This window comes from Perca fluviatilis, chromosome 22, assembly GCF_010015445.1.
Source record: "Perca fluviatilis chromosome 22, GENO_Pfluv_1.0, whole genome shotgun sequence".
NCBI lineage: Eukaryota > Metazoa > Chordata > Actinopteri > Perciformes > Percidae > Perca > Perca fluviatilis.
The window spans coordinates 17,516,217-17,532,822 of NC_053133.1; the positions used below are offsets into that span (position 1 = coordinate 17,516,217).

The window sequence follows — 16,606 nt, forward strand, 5'->3', positions numbered from 1 at the left end:
GGTACCTCCCTATATGCATCATTGTAACCATGCTCCTCCCTTCTTATCAAGACATGCAGCTGCACACTATACCAGTTGCAGTGATGTAGCCTACAGGATTGTATAGTGCACGAGTGCAGAGAAGAATCTATATTTCATATTATATGTAGCACACTACAGCCTCAAGAGGGTAGCCCAGATCTATAAGAAAAAAAACAACTCCCTACCCTAAAGAAAAAAATCCTATTATTAATTAAAAATATAGGCCTGGCTACACCTACACATACACACATTGCAGCAAAATACGTTCCTGTTAGAGTACCACAGGGATATCGTTTGAGATAAAAGATCAAAAATAAATAATTGAAAATAATAAACAACAGCAAGTCTAAGGGAGTATTGCTGTGCTTGAAAGTATTGGAAACAGTCAGCAACAGTGACTGACACTCCGCTCAAGTGGAATCAGCTGAAATGTGACATCTGACAGCTGTTCCCCAGGAACTGACAAGTCCTGGGAAGCTGTAAGGCCATGTGTTTGAACAGAGGAAACCACATGCTCTGCAGATTGAAAATCATCTTTCCTAAGAGGCTGGCCAGTTTGGGATTACAGCCCTGCACAATTGAATGGCACAAACGACAGAGGGAAAGGGGTTGGGCCCTTTGACCCCTGATGAGAAATCTGTGGGCCTGTAATATCTAGATTGGGATTCAGTGATTTTACAGTTTACGGTTTGGTGATTCTATTGTTACCTTAATTTACATATCTTGTAACACCACAATCTTCTTTTACTATTTAGCTATGATAGGTCTGTTTGATCCTACACAAGTACAACAGTATAGCCTCGTTTTCTAGAAGACATCTGCTACAGATCAAGTAAAGCTGTGTGTGCTGTAAGTGCTTTTGAAAAAGCTTAGATGTAGGTTGGATTATTGGACTATGCAGTGGATAATTACTCTACGCTTTGTAAAGTGTGCAGTGATCCTACTATCCTAAATGTACTTATTTTGTATCCAATACAGTCCTAAACCTTTGTGCAGACTGCCCTCTGCTGGAGCGTAATGTTTCCAATCAAGACAAAGGAACTCTCTTTTGCTCAAAAAAGGATTGACGTAACATATTCTTTATATTACCAAAGCATTATACATTATACATTATACATTATTTATGTAAATGATCAATTGTATTAACATGTAGGCCTATTGAACAACTGCTAAAAATGTAATAGGTTGAGTAGCAGTTTCTTTAGTTGGCTTTCTTTGATCTTATAAAAATACTCACAAATATTGTTTTGATAGGCCTTTATTTTTTTATATTTATTGAGAAAAACTATGAATCATTTAGACTTTATATCGGTCACATTGTTTCTATCTTCCTTTGTATTCCTCAGTTTGGGTTACTTACTAAAAAAAATGTGACCGTGTGATTCCTGTATCTAGCACCCAAAAAACAGTCTGTACATAACATTGAACATAATGTTCTTTATTTCCTTTATAATTTATTTCAGTCTGATTAACTTAGGGCTGATCTGGGATGCTGAGTTGTTGGATAATAAAGTGCAGCTTCAGTACCTCTCCTGCACATGCAATTGCTCAGAAATAGAGTGGATGGGGAGAAGCTTGTTTTAAAAGGCTCATTTAATTTACCAGCTCCTCTATGAATTTTAATTGCTGAACCAAGTTTGACTCTATGTGCACTATTTTTGAGCTTTTCTCTGAAGTCTTAGACTAGATTTATACTATTCTGTGTGGGCTTTTTCAGGTGGATGAGAAGTCATGAATAGTAAGAGGACACCTCATTGCCACAGAAGGCAACAAAGTAAATCATTCAAATAATATAGCATAGAATATTGATACTATTTCTATTACATTGCAAAATGATTTATCCCTTTCAGTACATGCATGCAATCCCACTATAGCATATGTAATATCTGTAATAGATTTTTATGTCATTTTTGATTACATGTCTTAAGGCATTGTTGTTATTAGTAACACCTGTGTCATTTTACTATGACAAGTCAAAATGTCTTTTCTGAAAAAGGCCTATCTGATATCTTACAATTTTCCTTTTTTAATTTGAATAATATTGCTTCATTTTCTTCCCAGTACAGGTACAGTATGGTTTGACTCCCGGTGTATTGACATTTTATTTAATCCATATTAAACCATTTCATTCACATTTTATAACAGCCCTCTGACATTTTTTTTCTCAATAACCTTCTAAAATATTCACATTTGAAATGTTGTGAACTGCACAGTTGTAAATAGCCTTACTTAGCTTTTTCATTTCTCTGTCATTATTTACATAGATGTTTAATGGTCTGTTATAACCGTTACAGACTGATATGCAAGGAGCCAGAAGAACAGCTGTGTGTATCACCCAGTCTACCACTGACCGACCCAACTATCTGTCTCTCTCTCTTTCTATTATCCATACGCAGTCCATTTCCCGCATGCATGTCCGAACACATCAATTTTAATGACATGTTCACATTACTGCATGAGGTAGTCTTTCCACTAACGGATCCAACACAATCCAGCACAGACCATATGTGTCATTTTTTTTCCTTTCTCACATTGGTTGAGCATGTATTTGAGCCATATCTAATGTGCATAGCTAATGCTGAAGAGTTTATGCAATAAAATATACAAATTACAGTGTTCAATTTTGTCAGCACATATATGGTAGCCAAACATCATCCAAATGTCGAATAGCCTACATCTAATCAGCATGAATTCTATTTAACTTGCAAGTATCTGTAAACGTATTTTGGCAATAGGCTATGAAGAATGTTGGACAAGTATATATCTGCGCGTGTCACACTGAGATAGTCAGTATAAAGCAGCACTGAAGTGCCCTGTTACGTAATTGTGAAGCACATCGGCTTTGCGCCTGCGAAATGAACGAGCAGGTGGAGGAGAAAACATGCGCAGTGGCGCCTCGTCAGCAGCATCAGGACCAAAAAGATCCCCAGGAGCCTGCGATGTGAGAAGATGGTGCATGTAAACACGCCGCGGGGAGATGACTGTGTCGTTTCGTTGGACGGCAGTCGCCACTTGCATCTATGAATACGAAGTTTGAAGTAATTTCGTGCGAAAAAAAAAAAAACAGAGAGAGAGACTAAAGGAGGAGGTGATATTTTAAGCCAGCAGAAGCGCGCACACGCAGCAGCAGAGATGCGACGACAATAACAACACTAGATGACATTGGTTTAGCCTCACGACGACGCATTAAAGTCTCTGCTGCGCTGCGACATACAACAATAACAACAAAAGGACTCCTCTCATGTCAGCCCATATGACAGGCTTTCTTGTTTAGGCTAATGGTCGCTGGTTTCTAGTGGGATGCACATCAGTGTTTGGCCGTACTCGCTCTCCGTCGTAATGGCAGCTCTGTACCAGGGCACGGACGCTTCCTCTCCGGATAAATTTCTGGCCTTGAAAGACGTGAGAGAGGTGAAAGAGGAAACTACGCTGGATGAGAAGCTCTTCCTGCTGGCATGCGAGAAAGGTTTGTTATTATTTGTTTCCTCCAAAGTAAACCCAATCCCATATCCAATGTTATTCTAGTGAATATGGTCTGTTTAAGATCACAGAAAAGCTCATGTTAATGTTTGAATCAGTTGACAGCTGGCTGTGGGCTTACAATATTGATTGGTTAGGATATTACTGAAGCATTATGTGTGATATCAGCTTGATCTGTAGGTAAAATATACTATGACTAACAGCTTGACAGATTTCCAGCAGGGTCAGTGCAGCAAGCAGCAAACTGTACAGTCATAACTTACCACATTTCTTCCAGTGAATACCTCCCAACAGCTGCCTACATGTTGGCCAGTGTGGAAATGTGCCCACGGGGGTATGGGATATATTTAGCTGAACATCTGCTCTTCTGAAAGTTTTTCTCCCAGGTCTGCTGACTTTTCACAGCTCCTAACAAGGAAAGTTCATGCAAACAAACTGAAGGGAAACTACACAAGATGCAGAGGGTAAAATGGAAAAGGGGCATGTGCATGCTCGTCTCGTCAGATGGGAGGAGAATGTTTCATTGATAAGTTAAGAACATACAGACAGACGTTGTTTTAGGTGTGCAGGCCAACAACTGCCACTGTGACCATATAAAGTATCTCTAAACATGGCTCAGCAACAGGAAGTTTCCTTTGAGGGAGATGTTATTGTTATACATGACTGAGGTTAATAGGACTGCTGGAGCTGAGCCTGCTCTGCGAGAGTGTTTGGCTCTTGACTGAAGCTGTGTGTGTGTGTGTGTGTGTGTGTGTCTGTTTGGCACCATCCTTATAGAATACTTAACTGCTTTCATAAATCTGATTCTGCAGGAATTTCTTTAATCCCTTGGCGTGCCTTGTCTTTGACGTGCTCCTCAGGTGACTACTACATGGTGAAGAAACTGCTCGAGGAGAACCGACACGGCGAGCTCAACCTCAACTGCGTAGATGTGCTGGGCCGGGATGCCGTCACCATCACCATCGAGAACGAGAACCTAGACATTCTGCAGCTTCTTCTGGAACATGGCTGCCAGGTAGTAAACACACACACACACACACACACACAGGCCAAAACAATGCACAAGACATCGCTATTTCAGTATTGTCATTCTCTAAGTTGTTTTTCCATCCGATAGCTTCAAAAATTATGCGTTTGTTTCTCTGTAGGCGACAGATGCCTTGTTGGTGGCCATAGACTCTGAGGTGGTGGGAGCTGTGGACATCCTCCTCAACCACAGACCGAGGCGATCCTCCAAGCCCTCCATTGCTGTAAGTCTCCTCTCATTACTGCTTAAGAAAAACACTGTAGATGCAAAGAACAGGTTGATCTTTTCTGCACATTATTCCATTTAATCCATGTATTTCTATCTTTTATAGAAACTGATGCAGCGGATTCAGAACCCAGAGTATTCTACCACCATGGACGTGGCTCCAGTCATCCTGGCAGCCCACAGAAATAACTACGAGATCCTGACTATGCTGCTGAAACAGGACATCTCGCTTCCCCGGCCCCATGCTGTAGGCTGCGAGTGCACACTCTGCAACGCTAAAAACAAGAAGGACAGCCTACGACACTCCCGGTACATTCTACCTTAGTGACCTAAAACACAACAAATGTAGGCTAAGAGTATAAATGTTGTTTGATTTCCCCAGACGGAGCATTACGCTCCCATTGATCTAAACCAGACGACTAGTGTTGCGCTGAATTACTGTAACTCGGAATGGTCAACATCACTTTTGTCTTCCGGATGATGCCTGTGTTATTTTAAGCAATGATTGTTTTGGCCTTGTTCTGGTATGTAGGGCATTAAACACGGCTATGAATCAGTTGCTCTGTCAAGTGAAGTGTTCAGGAAAGGTTCATGTTAAACATGGTGGCGCCTTGTTTTGATGATAGCATCAGCTTGAGAATGTTATCTAAAGCATCTTGAAAAGAAGTGATTTACTATAATATGCATTGGCTTTTTTGTTGTGAATGCTTTTATCTACAGTGCCATTAACATTTACAGTGCTCTCTTTGTCCCTCAGAGGAGTCCTAATGCTCGCTGTTATTGCCAAGCTCTACATATCTAGCTGTTGAGTGGTTTTCCAGTATTGGCGTATTAATTTTTTTCATATTAGTAGTGGTTTTACACTGAAAGATAATATCACTACAAAGTGTTATTTAAGGGGAAGCTGCAAAGCCAGCAGTGTTTCCTCTGGGAAGCAGCGATTCTTGGTTTCCATCTTAGACTTGCAGATGAGATTTTGCTGCTCTCCTCTGCTGGGCCCTTTTGTTCTCTCTGCAGGGCAGTGTAGCTTCCCACACAGTGAGCTAAATGAATCAGTCTGCGGCTTGGCTGGCAAACAACATAGAGGTCAAATGAAACAGCTAGAATGATCTAGATTTCCTTTTTTTCTCATCCGTGCACTTCTGATTCGTCCTGTTTTCTTCCTTCACATTTTCATCACCCCATTCTTTTTGCAAACACTCTCACCTCCTCATCCACCTTGGCATTTTTGGATCAGGTTCCGCCTGGACATCTACCGCTGCCTGGCCAGCCCCTCTCTGATCATGCTGACTGAGGAAGATCCCATCCTCAGGGCCTTTGAGCTGAGTGCAGACCTCAGGGAGCTCAGCCTGGTTGAGGTGGAGTTTAGGTATGATTGCTATCAACTGCTGCCCATCATGTCAGTGCACGTTTATCTAACTTCTTTGCACATCCAGACTAGAAACTTGTAGCACGAACATATGTACATACATGAACACAGTGATATTATAAAAACCATTTCCTTTATATAATGTAACAGTTTAGAATGACAATCTTTCATGTGGTCTGATTGTATCTTAATTTTCTTGCTCCAGGAATGATTATGAGGAGCTGGCGAAGCAGTGTAAGATGTTTGCCAAGGACCTGCTGGCTCAGGCTCGAAATTCTCGAGAGCTGGAAGTGATTCTTAATCACACATCCAATGAGGATCACCTTGACAAGAGAGGCTTACTGGAGGAGCGAATGAACCTCAGTCGACTCAAGCTTGCTATCAAGTACAACCAAAAAGAGGTTAGACAGGCAAAGTCAGCAACACATTCATGTATTTTTGGCAGCGTCAATAGCAAAACCAATCAGCAGTGCAAGTGAGTTGAGGAAATGATTTGATATATACGTATATATATATATATATATATATATACATATATAGTACATATGTGTATATCTTATATACTGTACTTTATGTCGGACTTAACATCTGCTCCAGCATACCATGTGCTTGTCTTTTGGAAATATGATTTTGGAAAATATGAAATATGATTTTGGCAGGATAAAGTACTTCCTCCAGGCAATGACAGTCAAAGACAAACTAAAGTTGGAAGTTTGAAGCTGGGGGGCAATTTACTGCTGCGATTGCTCAGTGTAAAAGGTTTGACTCATATATCACAGTACAGCCAGTGGCATGTCATGGTTCCATGCTGGAGAAAAAAACAGTGATAAGGTTCCTTAACTTAAGGTTTCAAATCAAAACACTGATATGTTTGTAGCTAACTCAATTAATAACGTGCTGGTAGGCAGATTTTTTTTACCTTCAGACGGAGCCAGGTTTCCTGATTCCCCTGTTTCCTTTCCAATCTTGTGCTAAGCTAAGCTAACCCTATGTAGCTTTATATTAGACATGAGAGTGGCATCAATATTCTCAATATATCACTATATATATATATATTATATATATATATATATATATATATATATATATATATATATTCAATAAAGACAATATATATATGTATATATATATATTTGTCTTTATTGAATTTTCATTACACTGTCAAATTCAACCTGTAATTTCAGCTTCACATCTTCACATTGATATTTTCTTTGGCACTCTCTCTCCGCAGTTTGTGGCTCAGTCCAACTGTCAACAGTTCCTCAACACCGTCTGGTTTGGAGAGACTGCCAGCTACCGGCGCAAACACACCTGTCTAAAGATGGCCACGGTGCTGAGCGTGGCGATGCTTTGGCCGCTGCTCTCTGTCTGCTACCTTCTGGTGCCACGCTCCCGTGTGGGCCAGATCATCCACACGCCCTTCGTCAAGTTCATCATCCACAGCGCCTCCTACTTCTCCTTCCTGCTGCTGCTCAACCTGTACTCTCTGGTCTACAATGAGGGCAAGAAAAACACCATGGGCCCTGCGCTGGAGATGATAGATTACCTGCTCATCCTCTGGATCATAGGTCAGCTTTTTACTCAGCTTTCAAGCAATAAATAACATACTAATGTGCATAATTGAATAATTATTCATCTCTTAATGGACATAATAGAACTAAGTATAGAATAAAAATCCAATCAAACAAACCATAAATTTAATAGTATACAGTTGCATAGTGAAGTGAAAATGAGAGATTCCTGTTATGGTCTGGCTAAGTCCAGTTTCCTGTATCCATAATCCTATCAGGCAGAACATGACAAACAGCTGTTTCTATACTAAACGACAGGAAGCTGGCTTGACTGGATTGAATTCAGTTCTTCTTCTAATTGTGCTCTATAGAAAGGGAAAGCTTTCTCTCTCTCCCCTGTGGTCCATCTTAGTGCTGGTACCACTGGACTCATATATGCACACATAAAGACAGGCACATGTACACAAGCCATATCTGTTCAGATTCGGCTGGATAGTGACAGTTAGATATTGACTCTGTCTCTCTCTGGGGAAGGGCCTCTCTACCTTCCTCTTCTGCCAAGAAACCATTAGCATGATCATTCAATTCCTTTAATGGCCCTGCCTTCTCAGCAGAGATATTTGTCTCATGGTTGCAGCATCCTACCCTTCTCCTCCAGACACAAAGCATCGCAACCACACCACATTGGTCTAGGTTTCACTATCATCGCTGGGTTGATAAATCCTCCCAATAACTGCTCCTGACAGGTTATAAAAGGATGTAGAAGCAATTGACTTCTATTATTCAATGTTATGAGGATGCTTGCAGGGTAATTTGCAATTTATTCTGTATATTGCAGGAGTGAGATCAGCAGTTGAGTCATTAGACAGAAGTGTAAGTTTTTTTTTTCCATGGGCCACGATAGCCCACTAGAGGGGGGAAGATCCCTTAAGTACATTGCTTAAGTACTGCAAAAGAGCAACATCAAAGATAAATTTTAACAACTTCATCAGTTTTTTTCCTCATTCCAAACAGCTGCACTGCAGAGATGTGATTCAGTGGTGCAGATTTCACACTCCAGGGTCTCTGCAGCATCAACAAAATACCCAAGATGAGTTAAATGACAAGGCTGAGAATTCTAATGATTTACAAATCAAATGCAAATGTTATCAGGATGTGAAAGGGAGCTATTAAAGTTGCTACATGTCTACAGACAGTACTGGCAACTCACACAGCCGCTTTCCATTTCTTTTGCTTTCCATTGTTCTCTCCTTCTCCGCGCTATGCCCCCCATCTTTCTCCTGTTCTCTCCATCCTGCTATCCCCCTAAGCCAGATGCTTCACATTAATGGGGAAATCAGATGCTGAGACTGTGGGCTGGTTTAAGTGAGTGTGTGTTTGTGTGTGTGTGTGTGTGTGTGTGTGTGTGTGTGTGTGTGTGTGTGTGTGTGTGTGTGTGTGTGTGTGTGTGTGTGTGTGTGTGTGTGTGTGTGTGTGTGTGTGTGTGTGTGTCAATGCATCTCTTGCTGTTTACAAGTGTGTGCACTGTGATGAACTCAACAATTCTACTGCAGTAGAACTCAAATTCAATCATTCCATAGTAAAAATCCAAGCTCCTACTAACCAGACAAAATGGATGGAATTTGTTCTGGGACAGATACAAGACACGTGTAAAACAATACCTAAAGGGATTTCTGTGCCAAACTCTGTCCCTTCTTTGCTTACTTTCTGTTGAAACCATGGAAACCAATAACAAGTTTAATCAGGTTCAATGTAATGTAATCATTTCTGAATCAAGGAATAGAGAATGTGTCACGGTGCCTTGACATGCAGCTGGAGTCTTTCTCTCTTAATTTTATTATCCCTACTGTACATTTAGCATGGATGAAATTCCACATGGACACAAAAAGACGCCCATCTTTATTAAATTCCACACACCTCCCTAAATCCCACAGATGACACGTTTTCCGGACATTAATCTCCGATTTCTGTCTCATACATTCCTGTTTCCCCTGGGTTCCCACAGCTCGGTGACTTATGGTTAAAGCGATTCCTTTGCCAGTGGTGTGTGTATATGTGTGTGTGGTGATGGGGAATTCCTGCTGTCCTGTAGGTATGGTGTGGTCGGATGTGAAGCGTCTGTGGTACGAAGGGCTGGAAGACTTTCTGGATGAGTCAAGGAACCAGCTGAGCTTTGTGATGAATTCCCTTTACCTAGCCACCTTTGCCCTCAAGATAGTTGCTCACAGCAAGGTACACACACGTTACACACACTCTTTAGATGTAAAGGGTGGATAACTGCATATAACAATGGATTCAGAAAGATAATTCATTTCACTATATATATTTATTTCTCATTTGCTTTCTTGCCCAGAGTTGAATGGTTAGATGAGAAGATAGACAACAATCTCATGTACAAGAGTGGTACTAAAACTCTCTGCATGGAAGTGAATAAGTGTATTTCCCAAAATGTTAAACTTTTGCTGTAATTGCAAAATATGTTTTACACGTTTTATAATTATTCATTCTGAAGAAAGCTTGATATATAAAATGACTCTGAAACTGTCAAAACAGTCTCTATTCTCTCTTTAACTGTTTTTAAATCTAGATATTAAAGGTTATTTCCACATTTGTGTGTTTTTTTTGTAATATAATAATCCCTACTTTCTTCCTCTTTTTTTTTTTTTTTTCCCCCCCTGGTTTCTTTTTTTTTTTGGCCCACCACGCACGGCGCGGCCTGGCCCTCATCACCCTCCCTTGTTTACCTAAGTAAGTTAGTATTACATTAGACGGCTTCAGAGCTGTCAAGTGTTGTTGCCATCTGAATGTGTTTTATTGTTCTTCAGTTCAAGAATGTGGCGGACACAGAGAGGAAGAACTGGGATGCCTTCCATCCCATCTTGGTGGCTGAGGGCCTGTTTGCCTTTGCCAACGTTCTAAGTTACCTGCGACTCTTCTTCATGTACACCACCAGCTCCATCCTGGGGCCGCTACAGGTAGGAAAGCAGTGGTGACACACTAAAAGTAGTTCTGAGCTCAGTAGCTGGACATTTTCAGAGTAGGTTTGATTCCCAGTGGGGCCAGACATGCAGCAAAAAGATTTGAGTGCGATCTCTGTGGAGGTTTGAGATCACCTATCCAGCCGTGGCTTTTTAAGACACTTTGGATGCGGGGAAAAATGACCAAATTATTATGATTACAAAGCTGCTTCCAGTTTCTATCATTCTCTCTATCTCCACCACGCACACATATACACCACCCACTCTCTTCCTCTTTCAGCAAAGTGTGAACACTCAAGGACAAGCCCACACTAAACACCACGCCAGCTGTGCTCAGCAGTATCATGACCATCATCATAAGCATTATAAGCACAGTGATCTGAGGCAGGAGATGAATGTGCTCTGCTATAATAATATGCTCATAATAAACTGAACACAACATCATAATGCTTTGCAGCTTTAGTGCTATATGCATCACCATACTGCTATCATCATTTCTATCATGAATACGAGCCTTCAGTTTTAGTTTATACAAAATGTATTTATCAATCTTCACTTTAGGCTGCCTGTTTAAAGCTGGAGGAGCTGACTCTATACACCCACAACACATTTTCATTGGATCATTTCTATCATAGTCTGACACATACAGCAAGTCTGATCCATTGCCATCTTGACTGCAATAATACTGATAATGTGGCTTTTGTTCTGATGAGTTCAAATTTGGGGCATTAGACTTTTTTAATGACAAACAGCTAAATTATGATCTATGTGAGTGAAAAATGTTTAGTAAACCTCTCTAAATCCTGGATTTGATCCGCTTGGTTTAGTCTGAGCTGGCAGTGTCTTTCAGAATTAGCAGACATGATCTCTTCCCTAGTTTTTCTCAAAGGGTTATGGATATGTTTAGCAATACAGTTGTACTGATCTGCTTTATGCCTCAAAACAAATCCAATTTGTAAAAAGCAAATATTTAATCTGAAAATATTTTTGTGGTTTTGTAGTCCCTCAGACTGCCTCATTTGGCATGGGTTCCCCCTTAGTAAGCATATAGTGTTTGTTTACAACCACACAGAAGTACAATAGTGCTAGCATATGTTTCTCACATCCTATTGTATTTGATCCCTCTCTCATTCGTTGCCCTACATTTAACTACTGCCAGTTTAATACTTTCATACACTACAAGACATTACCTGTGTCATTTCTTAAACATGGAGGTTTGATGGAAGAGCAATATTCATCATCTGCCTGTGTAATGATTTAAAACTGTACCAGTAAAAAGCCTGAAGCTACATAGGTTTCATCTCTTTATGCCGAGCGATTTCCGGTGGACGATGGAAAACTTAATGGACAAACTTATTTTACAACAAAAATATTCTGTTGTTTTTCCACATTCCCAGACAAGCCAAACATCTGGTTTGATTATTTTCTGCTTGGGCTTTTCAGTGCTATTAGGTGTCCCTTTTTATCACATCATGATTTTGTGTATCGTCCAGCCAGCCAACATCGGACTTTTTGCTGCCCCCGCCCGCCCGTATGCAGTGAGGTCAGTCTATTTGTAGGTATGCCTTCCTGTCATTAAGTTAAGCGCTGTTTGTGGGTGACTTATAAAACACTAAGGGTGCCCTGTCGATTGTTAATGAGCACTATTCACCTACAATATCCTCCATCTTTCTGTCTCCTTTTCTCTTCTTTCCTCTTTCCCCTTTCTCCACTCACTCACTCACTCTGTGACATAATTGTCTGGCTTGGCAGAACGGAAAAATTATCATCTTTGGAAATAGATGTGGCTGTGTGTTCATGACCGCACTCACAGGGCAGACACACCTCCCGACATACACATGCGCCTACACATTTCCACACTCGTGTTATGTATGTGTGTAATTAGTTGCACTCAGCCAAGCTTCTACTCACACACACACATACACACACACACACACACAAAGACAGTGAGGCAGTGCTATGTGGGTTGCAGCCAGTAATGCACGTTTGTCTGATCCCCGTCCTTCCTGAAGGCCAACTCACATTTCTGCCGGGTAGTGCCCCCTACTGAGGTTGGAAAGAGTGACTGAAAGTGTGAGTGTGTGTTCAACTACTAACAGTGTGCTTACAATGAACTTACTCATGGGCTAGACTTGAACCCACTCACAGTGTTAATCTCCCAGGCATAGACATAAGTTGTGCCCCAGTTCCTTCCAAGTATTTATTGTAGTGCGTTCATACTACAAAAGTGTAAAATACCAACTGGTGTTGATGCTGTTGTCCCACAGTTCATTGTACAAGAGACTCCCAGCTGGAAAACATAAAAACATTAAAACAAATTGGGAGCATCGTTGAGACAGTTCCAGGAACATCTTGGTGGGCAAGATTTTTCTTTCTGTTTGTTAAGTCAAGTCAATGTATTTATAGTACAATTATATAACAACACAAGTTAAAAAATGTGTTTTACAGAGACATTTTAAATGTATTTAAGTAATTAAAATGCAAATACAACAGTTAAATAGCCATGCTTCAAGTACAGCGTTCCTTGACATCCATTGGTGCACACTTTTGTATAATATCTTGTTAAAAATGCTGAAGTACATCATTTCTTATAACAGCCTGCTCTACTGTACTGTATACTAGCAAATTAATATGAGTGAGAAGAAAAACATACAACATACAATACAGTAGATGCATTTGAGGTACCTGAAATGCATTAGACCCCCCCTTAAGTCAGGGTTAAATGCTCCTGACCTCCTGCGTTCCTGTTCTGTTTGTACATCTAAGTTAGGCGACCTGTCAGGCTGGGCAAGCAGTGACCACCCTCAGCTCTTAAATCAGACATGTACAAAGTGGCAGAGGAATACACTGGGGAGATTTAGACATGACAAGAGAATGAATCACCCAAATAGCCTGGGTTTCAGTGCAAACACTCCAGTCGCCATTCACCTTGAGGTGCAGGGAGAGCAGTCATCCCTCACATTGGACACTGTGTATGTGTTTGTGTTTTGGTAGGGCGAGCGTGTTCTGACCTTGTTTAGCATCTCTAGGCCCTAGCAAACAGATGAGCCACTCAGGTCTATAAGTAAGTCGGTTTCCAATGGTCTGAGAAGACATTCTCTGTCTTCAAGCCCTCTTTTTGGCTTCTTCCATGTTTGTCTGCCTTCCCTCAGGTTGAGAGCACTACAGCTGCCAGAATATGTTGCTTTTTCCACCTTCTCAGGGGGTCACTGCTGAACAAAAACATGGGGGGGGAAAGTAGCTACAAGTGGTCAGAATGTTTGCCTACTCAGGATAGGTGTTGGAAGAGTACCAAAACATCAAGATCAAGTAGGAATATAGCTTAAGTTTTAAAGACAGCAGATATTTTTTAACTTGCCATAGCAGGAAAAGCACAGGTGCAACAAATAACATTTGGGAGGGGGGTTGAGTCATTGTCAGTGGGTGTCTGTGGCCTTGTTGATGAGGCTGACTGCAGAAAACTCTGCAAGTACACAAAAGCTAAAAAGCTGATAAGTGTAAAAAGAAAATGTAGTTGATCAAATCGAGTTACATTAACACAACACCTAGACATCCAAATGCATGACTCAAAGTTTAATTTAATAAATAAAATATCTTTGCAAAGATAAGGATCTACCTTTACCATATTAACTTCTCACTTGTTAAGAAATCAATCAAATTCTGTAAGGATCAGACAAACTTCCTATCTGGTGTCAGATCTGACTCCAGCTAGCACCCTTGATGATTAGTAACGATTGCTGGCAGAAAACTGACTGAAATGTAAAATAGAAATGACTCATGTCTACTTGAAGCGGCACATGTCTAACGGACAAATATTCATGTCTCCCCAGATCTCCATGGGTCAGATGCTGCAGGAGTTTGGAAAGTTTCTGGGCCTCTTCCTGTTGGTGTTATTCTCCTTCACCATTGGACTCACCCAGCTTTATGGGAAGGACCACAAAGACCCAGACAAGTATAAGCCAAAGGACTGCGAGGGAATATTCTGCCAGCGACAGAGCAATGATGCATTCCACACGTATGGGCCAACCTCAATCTTTCATTTTGTTCTGCGATGACGACAAGGAATGTGCAGAATGCTTGTTGAGAGATGTTAGAGACTATATAAATACAGCTGATAAAGGCATAGGCATTTTTTCTGATTCATGATTTAACTGTAAAATACAATGTCATTACAATATATTTTTCTGACATGTACCAGCTTCTTCTGTGTCATAGGTTTATGGGGACCTGCTATGCCCTATTCTGGTACATCTTCTCCCTGGCACACGTCGCGCTCTTCGTCACCCGCATCAGCTACACAGAGGAGCTGCGCTCTTTTGTGGGTGCCATGATCATAGGCACCTACAACATTGTGGTGGTTATTGTGCTGACCAAGCTGCTGGTGGCCATGCTCCATAAAAGCTTCAGACAAATTGCTGTAAGTGTAAACAACTTTTTGGCACATAATGACTTTGTTTCTCAGTGCTGTAATTTGAGATCAACTTGGAACTGAAAGTTGCAACTGTTTTCATTTACTTCATTTACAGATTTTAATTTGTCTCTAATTCACCCCGAAATGTTGCACAGATGTTAAAAAACTTTTACTGAAGCTGCACATTAACATTATTGTCCAGAGAAATGTCCCCCCTCCCAAGGATTTCCACAAAAGAAAAGTGTTGCATTTTCAAGATTCCTCTCTAAATGGAGAACAGTGTGTGGAAGTTAATTCTCACATTCCTGTGTTCTCAATGTTCTTGTTGGCTTCTGTAGAATCACGAGGATAAGGAGTGGAAGTTTGCTCGGGCCAAACTGTGGCTAAGCTACTTTGATGACAAGTGTACCATGCCTCCACCGTTCAATATCCTCCCATCCCCAAAGACTGTCTGCTACCTGGTGACCAGCATGAGCAAGTGGATCTGTTCGCACACTTCAAAGGGCAAGGTGAAGAGACAGAACAGCCTCAAGGTAAGAAAAAATAGTTCCATAACTGTCAGAACCATAACTTGTGGTTGTAGTATTTTCTGGAAGGTTAATTTCAATCCCTTCCCATAATCATGACCAAATGTCCATCTGGTCTTTGTCTAATAAATTGTCATCGATTTGAATTACTTTATTGTCTTTTCCATCCAGGAGTGGAAGAACCTGAAGCAGAAGCGTGATGAGAACTATCAGAAGATCATGTGTTGTCTGGTTCATCGCTACTTGACCTCCACGCGGCAGAAGATGCAGAGCACAGACCAGGCCACGGTGGAAAATCTTAATGACCTGCGCCAAGACCTATCCAAGTTTCGCAACGAGATGAGGGACCTGCTGGGCTTCCGGACCTCCAAATATGCCATGTTCTACCCAAGGAGCTAAAACAAAGACAAAATATCTCTTCCCCTGTCCCCTCTCCTCTTGACAAAACCTCTGCTTCTCGTTTATCTGGGATGCTGTGTGACCCGAGCATGTGCAACAACTCTGCTCTTTTGAGTCACAGAGGCAACTTTTAAACCTGGACCTTAACTAGAAAAATATATATTCTCCATCAAAGTCTCCAGACTCAGGCCCCCTGTGTATTATCAAGCTATTCAACCTTTTTGTAAATAAACAAAGTCATTGTTTTCAACAGACAGACAAATAAAGATTTATCAAAATTGTTGACCCTCTGGGGCTTTAAAGCTTTAGTGCGTAACTTTTTTGATTCAAATGAATGTCTGTTACATTCAAGCCATTGCCAAATGATTTGCTACAAAGCTTTTAATTAAGCTCAACAAAACTCTCTCTGCATTTCTCAGTATGGCTATGTTCAGAAACTAGTGTTGTCCGGCGAATCCTCCGTGTCCTCCTTGGCTACTAGCAACAGCGTGGAGGAGGGGTGGGGGCGGTGCACGATCACGGAAGGCTTGTATCATGTGGACACACAGAGAGTTTTGTTGTCATTACTTAGAATTCCTCATGGGGAAGAAAGAAACTATGCACTATAGCTGTAATGGCATAACTATCTGATTTGCTGAATACCAATGCTGCAAAGTTA

At 41.0% G+C, this 16,606-nt stretch overlaps 1 protein-coding gene across 1 annotated transcript; it reads left to right on the forward strand.

The window, feature by feature from the left end:
- Window positions 1-2,863: 2,863 nt before the first annotated feature.
- Window positions 2,864-16,256, forward strand: trpc1 (transient receptor potential cation channel, subfamily C, member 1). Its single transcript, XM_039790488.1, has 13 exons — window positions 2,864-3,487; window positions 4,362-4,516; window positions 4,650-4,751; window positions 4,860-5,062; window positions 5,991-6,122; window positions 6,328-6,523; window positions 7,354-7,690; window positions 9,726-9,865; window positions 10,459-10,608; window positions 14,442-14,626; window positions 14,827-15,028; window positions 15,361-15,555; window positions 15,721-16,256. The coding sequence occupies exons 1-13, from the start codon at window positions 3,322-3,324 to the stop codon at window positions 15,946-15,948; spliced, it is 2,391 nt and encodes a 796-aa protein (XP_039646422.1). The 5' UTR covers window positions 2,864-3,321; the 3' UTR covers window positions 15,949-16,256.
- The last annotated feature ends 350 nt before the right edge of the window (window positions 16,257-16,606 follow it).

What these genes read in the sequence shown, in the direction of transcription:
- trpc1 (XM_039790488.1), top strand. Translation starts at nt 3,322, where the DNA reads ATGCACATCAGTGTTTGGCCGTACTCGCTCTCCGTCGTAATGGCAGCT. An exon ending in CCTCCAAGCCCTCCATTGCT is followed by an intron (nt 4,752 to 4,859) that starts GTAAGTCTCCTC and finishes TATCTTTTATAG; the next exon opens with AAACTGATGCAGCGGATTCA. An exon ending in AGATAGTTGCTCACAGCAAG is followed by an intron (nt 9,866 to 10,458) that starts GTACACACACGT and finishes ATTGTTCTTCAG; the next exon opens with TTCAAGAATGTGGCGGACAC.